We start from the raw sequence: 9,922 nt of genomic DNA on the forward strand, positions 1-9,922 counted from the left end.
CTTAACCTTAACCTTAACCTTAACCTTAACCTTAACCTTAACCTTAACCTTAACCTTAACCTTAACCTTAACCTTAACCTTAACCTTAACCTTAACCTTAACCTTAACCTTAACCTTAACCTTAACCTTAACCTTAACCTTAACCTTAACCTTAACCTTAACCTTAACCTTAACCTTAACCTTAACCTTAACCTTAACCTTAACCTTAACCTTAACCTTAACCTTAACCTTAACCTTAACCTTAACCTTAACCTTAACCTTAACCTTAACCTTAACCTTAACCTTAACCTTAACCTTAACCTTAACCTTAACCTTAACCTTAACCTTAACCTTAACCTTAACCTTAACCTTAACCTTAACCTTAACCTTAACCTTAACCTTAACCTTAACCTTAACCTTAACCTTAACCTTAACCTTAACCTTAACCTTAACCTTAACCTTAACCTTAACCTTAACCTTAACCTTAACCTTAACCTTAACCTTAACCTTAACCTTAACCTTAACCTTAACCTTAACCTTAACCTTAACCTTAACCTTAACCTTAACCTTAACCTTAACCTTAACCTTAACCTTAACCTTAACCTTAACCTTAACCTTAACCTTAACCTTAACCTTAACCTTAACCTTAACCTTAACCTTAACCTTAACCTTAACCTTAACCTTAACCTTAACCTTAACCTTAACCTTAACCTTAACCTTAACCTTAACCTTAACCTTAACCTTAACCTTAACCTTAACCTTAACCTTAACCTTAACCTTAACCTTAACCTTAACCTTAACATTAACCTTAACCTTAACCTTAACCTTAACCTTAACCTTAACCTTAACCTTAACCTAAACCTAAACCTAAACCTAAACCTAAACCTAAACCTAAACCTAAACTTAACCTAAACCTAAACCTAAACCTAAACCTAAACCTAAACCTAAACCTAAACTTAAACTTAAACCTAAACCTAAACCTAAACTTAAACTTAAACTTAAACTTAAACTTAAACTTAAACTTAAACTTAAACTTAAACTTAAACTTAAACTTAAACTTAAACTTAAACTTAAACTTAAACTTAAACTTAAACTTAAACTTAAACTTAAACTTAAACTTAAACTTAAACTTAAACTTAAACTTAAACTTAAACTTAAACTTAAACTTAAACTTAAACCTAAACCTAAACTTAAACCTAAACCTAAACCTAAACCTAAACTTAAACTTAAACTTAAACTTAAACTTAAACTTAAACTTAAACTTTAACTTAAACTTAAACTTAAACCTAAACCTAAACCTAAACCTAAACCTAAACCTAAACCTAAAGCTAAACCTAAACCTAAACCTAAACCTAAACTTAAACCTAAACCTTAACTTAAACCTAAACCTAAACCTAAACCTAAACCTAAACCTAAACCTAAACCTAAACCTAAACCTAAACCTTAACCTAAACCTAAACCTAAACCTAAACCTAAACCTAAACCTAAACCTAAACCTAAACCTAAACCTAAACCTAAACCTAAACCTAAACCTAAACCTAAACCTAAACCTAAACCTAAACCTAAACCTAAACCTAAACCTAAACCTAAACCTAAACCTAAACCTAAACCTAAACCTAAACCTAAACCTAAACCTAAACCTAAACCTAAACCTAAACCTAAACCTAAACCTAAACCTAAACCTAAACCTAAACCTAAACCTAAACCTAAACCTAAACCTAAACTTAAACTTAAACCTAAACCTAAACTTAACCTTACACTAACCCTAACGCTAACCCTAACACTAGCCCTAAACATAGCCATAGGGTGCCCTGTCAAAACGGCCCGGGACAAATCGGCCCCATCAAAACGGCCCCGGTAATTTGACCCCGTCAAATCAACCGCCGACAAAACGACCCAGTCAAAATAGCCCCGTCAAAAGGGCCCCGACTTATTGGCTCCCGTCATATTGACTTGCGACATATAGACTCCCGACAAATGGGCTCCCGATATTTAGGCTCCCGACAAATGGACTCCCGACATATTAACCCCTGACAAACAGGCTCAGGATATATTTTCTACCGACAAATGGGCTCCCGACATATTGGTTCACGGCAATTGGGCTCCTGGCAAATGGGCTCACGACATATTGTCTACCGACAAATGGGCTCCCGACATATTGGCTTTTGACAAAATGACTCCCGACATATTGGCTCCAGACCAATGAATGGCATGACCACTATTGGCATAAAAGTAACCATTTTGTCCTACCTCCAATACCACTCTAACCTCTTTTAAATGCCCGAATGAAATTGTTTTTCATGAACCAACATTAATTCACAAACAAATCGAGCCCTTAACCGCTATATTCCGCCAATTCTAAAGTTTTGATAATGTTTAATTTACAACAGAAAAGATCTGTTGCTTAAAAGCGAGCACAGAAGTGTAAATGTATGATTTACATGATGTTTACATGATAACAGCATTTTGTTTTGATAACCTACAAGCATACTGCAGTTAGGAAGGTAGGCTACAGCGTGGACCCTTCTCCCCACACACTGAGTTGGAACAGCCTATAACCTATAATTATGAACGTCATAGATAGATGACCCTTAAAGTATAACATACTATATTTTATAATAGATAAACTAATTTAAAAATAAAGCCTGCCGAACAAGATATGCATACGTTGTATTACATAAGATTGTTGGATAAGCTAACTCTAAAGAATATTGATGAAGGGGTCCCACTGGCAGGTGTCATATTCAATGAGACCGCTTTGCCGGGAGACTAAGTCTCTACAGAAACGGTATTGTCAGTGCAGTGGCGTAGCTAGGAATATTTGGCCCCTATACAAAAATTATCAGTGGGCCCCTTCGTCAGCCGTTGAGCCAGTGGCGTTGCTAGGTCGGGTGTCATATGTGTGTGTGTGTATGTGTGTGTGTGTGTGTGTGTGTGTGTCGGCCTACATAGGCCTAAAATTTATATATATGCCACGTACTGGTACACGTACGTGTTTAAGCTTTAATCACTGCAGACTTAATAGTAACGATGTTTATCTACAGTCTGTTTATAATACAGTTGGATGTAGGATTGTTTTCTTTACAGTCTGTTTATAATACAGTTGGATGTAGGATTGTTTTCTTTATAGTTTACGTTTACGTCGTGGTGTCACTCCCCCCCCCCCTCTTGATATAATTTTCAATTTGTAGTTAGAAGACTATTTAACTTTAACTAATGGATCTGGAAAATGGCATTTCATTCTATAAATTTTGCAATTTTTTGCCTTTGGTGTCACCCCCCTAAATGGTGTCACCCGTTGCGGTCCGCACCCCCCCGCACCCCCCGCCCCGCCCTCGCTACGCCTCTGCGTTAGGCTACAGGGGAGTTAAACGAAGAGATCAACTTCTACTTACGATGGATATTTTTTAATATATAAATATTCTGAAGGCAACATTTTGTATTTTATATGTCCTGATTATGTATTTATACTATATTATTATGTTTGCCTACTACTGCTAAAAAGTTTACTTATAGGCTGATTCTCTCAATGTCTTGCACGACAAAGTGATATCGCCTGTAGTGTTATTATAACCCACTGCCGAAACGGTGGGGGGGGGGCGTTTTTTGGAACTTTAACCTTTTTCTTTTTTAAAATTATTTATATGTAACAAATATTAAAATTCCATTGTAAAAGTTTTAATTTTTTATGAGGGAAAAGTGCCCCTATGTGCATAGGGCCCCTAAGCCTTGCTTACGCTAGCTTTACGGTAGCTACGCCACTGCGTCAGTGGTCCTTTTGTCTGGAGCCATATTGACAGGAGCCTTTTTGTCGTGAGCCAAAATGACGCTAGCCTATTTGTCGGGAGTCGTAATGATGGGGGTCGTTTTGTGGAAAAAAATAAATGACGGGAGCCTATATGTCGGGAGCCAAAATGACGGAAGCCTATTTGTCAGGAGCCTTATTGACTGGAGCCTTTTTGTCTATATAACTGGAGCCTTTTTGAGCCTATATAACGGGGTCCATATGTCGCTGGCCCTTTTGACGGGGTCATTTTGACGGGGCCTGATTGTCGGGGCCGATTTGTCGGGGTCGTTTTGACGGGGCCGTTTTGTCATTGGCCGTTTTGACGCCGCACGTAGCCATAACCATAGCCATAACTCTAATACTATTGTTAACCAAAATCCTAGCCTTAGCCCTAGCCCTAACCCTAACCCTAGCCCTAGTAGTACCTTAAACAGTGCTGCGAGGGGTAATGTCCTACGGGGGGGTTATTGACAGGAGGGTAATTACTCCGGGGAGTAATGTCCGTGGAGAAATTTACGGGGGTAATGCCCTGTTCCTATAATTTACATTTTATTATTATAAAAATTTTAAAACAAAAACAAAATAAAGCTAGTGGAAGAACAAACATGTGACAAGACTCTACATACTAGACGTTAGGATATGTTGAGTCAACTAATAACTATACTACAGAATATTCAATAAACATAAGTTACAGCTGATATGTTACTTTTCATAATGTTTCAAAATGGCTACAATCCGTAATTTAATATTATTAGCACAAATATAGCAAAATAGTATACAAACAACCTATTTTTAGGTATAATTACTTACCTGAAATTTTTTTTAAAAATTGTCTTGAAAAGAAACACGGCATTTGAATTTTATTAATTTTCACAAAAAAACAAACAAAAAAAAAACCAAAAATGTCTCAATCGCAACTGCCCGACCAGTGTAAACAAAGCCGAAAGAACTTCAGATCGAGCGAAACGAAACATTTACATACCTATAGTCTTGTTTTGGTAATGAATCTGGGTCAAATGGGATATAGTAGGTGTACGGCATATTAAAAACACATATTTTTATATATGTGTGGATTCATTAGGTGTTATTTCACTTAGCTGCTATCAAATAAACTAAGAGTTAAACTTAAATTTGTAGGATTAGTTTTGGTTCAGTTATGTTTAATCTATCACAGGTGCTATGATATGGAACGCTGAATATGTGAGCGTTGTCTTGCTAAGCTGGAGTCAGGCATCTTGGGAGTGTGTCAGACGTCAGACTCATATCTCCGTATTAACTTCTTATACTATAAAAAGGCCTAAGACAGTCTCATCTTTTTTTGAACTTCTTAATTAAATACATTTGATAACAACAAAGATGTACACGCCGGTTAATTCAATAAATACTCTATCTAGAGAAGATTCTTATTGACAAAATTTAAGAGATCTAACTTCATTTGCTTTACTCTATGGGCATTTTAAACATATTAATATAAAATAATGAATCAATAATTAAAGCAATTTTAATATAATTTAAGTTTTTGAAATATGTTTCTTTATATTTTATCGAGGTAAGACAAATGTTCAAATTTTGTTTTATCAAATTAAAACAAAATTAAACTTTACTACAAACAAATTATATTGTATTATTGCTTTGCTATTTCTATCTGTACAGTAATGTGTAAGATTGTTTAACTAAATTTACAATAGATCATTTTATTAAAAATAAACGACTACTTACTGCGCTACGACGACGCTTCGTGTCTAAGCGGCTGTCCAATTTATAGCTATGTTTGACGTCACTGAGAATTTCTAAACAATGCGGGTCTTAGATATTTTCTTGAAAAACGTAACAGTACGACTATTGATTAATCCCAAACAAGTTTAAACGTGAATTTTAAATTGGCGCTTATATGTATTTTCTATGACCTCTAAAGCTTGTATTGCTGAAGGCATTTTTAAAATCCGTATCGAAGACACTCGATGCATAATATTTTTTAATGTGATTATGCTTGTTTGAATTAGACTAGTAAATTTACAATTCAACTTAAAAGCAAACTTTTTATATTTGGTAAGGTTATTTTTTTTATGGCTTCATGACATTTGTAAAAGTTTTATACAAAGTTGGAAGGAATAACATATTTGTTGGCGCAAAGCCAATCATTTATGTTATGTTATGTTATGTTATGTTATGTTATGTTATGTTATGTTATGTTATGTTATGTTATGTTATGTTATGTTATGTTATGTTATGTTATGTTATGTTATGTTATGTTATGTTATGTTATGTTATGTTATGTTATGTTATGTTATGTTATGTTATGTTATGTTATGTTATGTTATGTTATGTTATGTTATGTTATGTTATGTTATGTTATGTTATGTTATGTTATGTTATGTTATGTTATGTTATGTTATGTTATGTTATGTTATGTTATGTTATGTTATGTTATGTTATGTTATGTTATGTTATGTTATGTTATGTTATGTTATGTTATGTTATGTTATGTTATGTTATGTTATGTTATGTTATGTTATGTTATGTTATGTTATGTTATGTTATGTTATGTTATGTTATGTTATGTTATGTTATGTTATGTTATGTTATGTTATGTTATGTTATGTTATGTTATGTTATGTTATGTTATGTTATGTTATGTTATGTTATGTTATGTTATGTTGTGTTATGTTGTGTTATGTTCTGTTATGTTGTGCTATGTTGTGCTATGTTGTGCTATGTTGTGCTATGCTGTGCTATGCTGTGCTATGCTGTGCTATGCTGTGCTATGCTGTGCTATGCTGTGCTATGCTGTGCTATGCTGTGCTATGCTGTGCTATGCTGTGCTATGCTGTGCTATGCTGTTCTATGCTGTGCTATGCTGTGCTATGCTGTGCTATGCTGTGCTATGCTGTGCTATGCTGTGCTATGCTGTGCTATGCTGTGCTATGCTGTGCTGTGCTGTGCTATGCTGTGCTATGCTATGCTATCCTATGCTATCCTATGCTTTCCTATGCTGTGCTGTGCTGTGCTGTGCTGTGCTGTGCTATGCTGTGCTGTGCTGTGCTGTGCTGTGCTATGCTGTGCTATGCTGTGCTGTGCTGTGCTTGTGCTGTGCTTATGCTGTGCTTATGCTGTGCGTATGCTGTGCGTATGCTGTGCGTATGCTATGCTATGCTATGCTATGCTATGCTATGCTATGCTATGCTATGCTATGCTATGCTATGCTATGCTATGCTATGCTATGCTATGCTATGCTATGCTATGCTATGCTATGCTATGCTATGCTATGCTATGCTATGCTATGCTATGCTATGCTATGCTATGCTATGCTATGCTATGCTATGCTATGCTATGCTATGCTATGCTGTCCTATGCTGTGCTATGCTGTGCTATGCTGTGCTATGCTGTGCTATGCTGTGCTATGCTGTGCTATGCTGTGCTATGCTGTGCTATGCTGTGCTATGCTGTGCTATGCTGTGCTATGCTGTGCTATGCTGTGCTATGCTGTGCTATGCTGTGCTATGCTGTGCTATGCTGTGCTATGCTGTGCTATGCTGTGCTATGCTGTGCTATGCTGTGCTATGCTATGCTAGGTTACGTTACGATACGTCACGTCACGTCATGTCACGTTACGTTCCGTTACGTTCCGTTCCGTTACGTTACGTTACGTTACGTTACGTTACGTTACGTTACGTTACGTTACGTCACGTCACGTTACGTCACGTCACGTCACGTCACGTTACGTCACGTCACGTTACGTCACGTCACGTTACGTCACGTCACGTCACGTTACGTCATGTCACGTCACGTCACGTTACGTCACGTTACGTTACGTTACGTTAGGTTACGTTACGTTACGTCACGTTACGTTACGTTACGTTACGTTACGTTACGTTACGTTACGTTACGTCACGTTACGTTACGTTACGTTACGTTACGTTACGTCACGTTACGTTTCGTTACGTTACGTTACGTTACGTTACGTTACGTTACGTTACGTTACGTTACGTTACGGTACGGTACGGTACGGTACGGTACGGTACGTTACGTTATGTTAAAGTAAACTGTTAATTTTGAAACAGACAAAATAATATATGGAGACGCATAAACATATACGATCGATATATGACTTATTGGACAAACATGTTTGAGCCGATTTTATTTCGTTTCTTAAAAAAAAAGTCGCGCCAAAACTAAGTGTGCCAAGTGACCTGCTTGTACTTGCTTTTGCTAACGTTTTCTAATTTCCATTTTTGGACATGTTGAAGATGCGAAACTACTGATCCTCTATTCTTTCAAAATAGTTTTAGTGCAAATATTTTAATATTGTATGTGATTACATAAAATAGTTGTTTTTTTTTTGGGGGGGGGGGGGGGGGGAGGTAAAGTTTGCTATCAGGAGACTAAGATCTTCTAAAACCAAACGATAATTATTTTCGTATTTAACATTCAGAGCCTAAATGTTTGGTTATTTTATTTGATATGCATATATATATATATATATATATATATATATATATATATATATATATATATATATACATATATATATATATTTGTGTGTGTGTGTGTTATTGGTATTTGTATTAATAAAAGTGTGTCGTGATAAGTTTGTGTTCATAAAAATACATCTTTATTATCTGAACTGTTATAATAATGCAAAAAAAAGCCGCACATGTTGAATCAGATGAAGACATAAAGCAGCATAACTGAAAGGAATAACCCTGCATCGATGTTGATTAGCTTAATTTAAAAAAAAAATTATATTTCCAAATAGGTAAAACTACTTGAACTTTTTAGGCTGTGAACATATTTCTAAACAATAATTCTTCATTTTTAGATTGACCTTCGAATAAAAACTATAAAAGAATTATCTTTACTTTGTAAAGGACGGCGTGGCCTTATGGCAGAGAGAATCTGAGTTAAAGTTATTATAATATCCCTTAGTCCACCCAACTCTAATAAGTACCTAACTCAAGTTAGGGAAAGTAAATTCTGCTGGGCAATTGATCTCTAGGTATCAAGAATAATCATTACTTTTTTTGTGTTCTAAGCAAGTTGTAAGTAATTTAGAGTTACGGTTAAAGTAACCGTTTCAACACCCTGATAAAATAAATAAATAAACTTTAATAGATCTAGGTACGGGTGGGGTATACGATAATGCCTATCTGTCTATCTATTCTAATATATAAAAGCCCATGTGCGCACTTCTCTCTCTCTCTCTCTCTCTCTCTCTCTCTCTCTCTCTCTCTCTGTCCGCAAAATATTTTCTCCGGATATAAACATAAGAATTTGCAGCGATATATGTAGAACTTGATACGGACTTTGGTTGAAAATAATATGGTAGATGTTTTAAATGTATAACCAACATTTTATTTAAAGAAGAAAAAAATAAAGGCATATTTGAATGTAGAAAAACAGTTTCAATTATGGAACAGGAAAAGCGTTTATAGTTTATAGTTGTGAAAAAGAACCCATGAAACAATGACGTCACTAATGTTTATACATTAACTAATGACGTCATCTGTCGAGTTTAGAATAAAAAGAAATGAACTATTTCATTCAAATTTGATTTAGATCTAGATCTACTTAAGCTGTGAAATGTATACAATGCAATTCCGGCAGACACTTATAAAATTTATTTTATCTATTTGGATTCTAGATCTAGATATTTTAGATGTAGACTAGATCTAAATCTACGCAAAAACTAGACGTAAACAATAAGTCGCTACGATCTAGACTGATGATTATAGATATCGGTGTCCGATAATGGAATCTTCTTTTAAAAAAGGGGTGTTGGGTTGTTAGTAGTATTGTAATCTCGACTAATTTTATGGCTAGAAATTAGTGTTAGGCGTATGGTAGGACTAGGGTTGGGGTTAGGGTTAGGGACAGGTTTAGCATTGACATTAGCCAGCCAAGTGTGTATTTAGTTAACTACCAGTTACCTAACACCCTTTTTAAAAGAAGAGTCCATTATCGGACACTGGTGTAAACATATTTTATAGAAATCTTTGTTTGTTTAACTATGGAACTTGCTAATTTGGGATACAAAAAATTAATTTGAAAAAAATAGGCATATTCGCGTAAGTTTAACTTTTTAAATATGTATTTCATTCTCCATAATTTTTAAGGTGCATAAATAACTGAGATGATAGTGTACTTAACACCACGCAG

At 35.2% G+C, this 9,922-nt stretch overlaps 1 protein-coding gene across 1 annotated transcript; it reads left to right on the forward strand.

Moving 5' to 3' along the window:
* Positions 1–6,460: 6,460 nt before the first annotated feature.
* Positions 6,461–8,666, forward strand: LOC131955377 (keratin-associated protein 4-6-like). The gene is made up of 2 exons (XM_059319498.1): positions 6,461–6,904; positions 8,586–8,666. The coding sequence occupies exons 1-2, from the start codon at positions 6,461–6,463 to the stop codon at positions 8,664–8,666; spliced, it is 525 nt and encodes a 174-aa protein (XP_059175481.1).
* The last annotated feature ends 1,256 nt before the right edge of the window (positions 8,667–9,922 follow it).

The sequence above is a fragment of the Physella acuta genome, unplaced genomic scaffold (assembly GCF_028476545.2).
Source record: "Physella acuta isolate Inbredline_101_S28 unplaced genomic scaffold, ASM2847654v3 ptg001064l, whole genome shotgun sequence".
Taxonomy (NCBI): Eukaryota; Metazoa; Mollusca; class Gastropoda; family Physidae; genus Physella; species Physella acuta.

What these genes read in the sequence shown, in the direction of transcription:
- LOC131955377 (XM_059319498.1), top strand. Translation starts at nt 6,461, where the DNA reads ATGTTGTGCTATGTTGTGCTATGTTGTGCTATGCTGTGCTATGCTGTG. An exon ending in ATGCTGTGCGTATGCTGTGC is followed by an intron (nt 6,905 to 8,585) that starts GTATGCTATGCT and finishes CTTCATTTTTAG; the next exon opens with ATTGACCTTCGAATAAAAAC.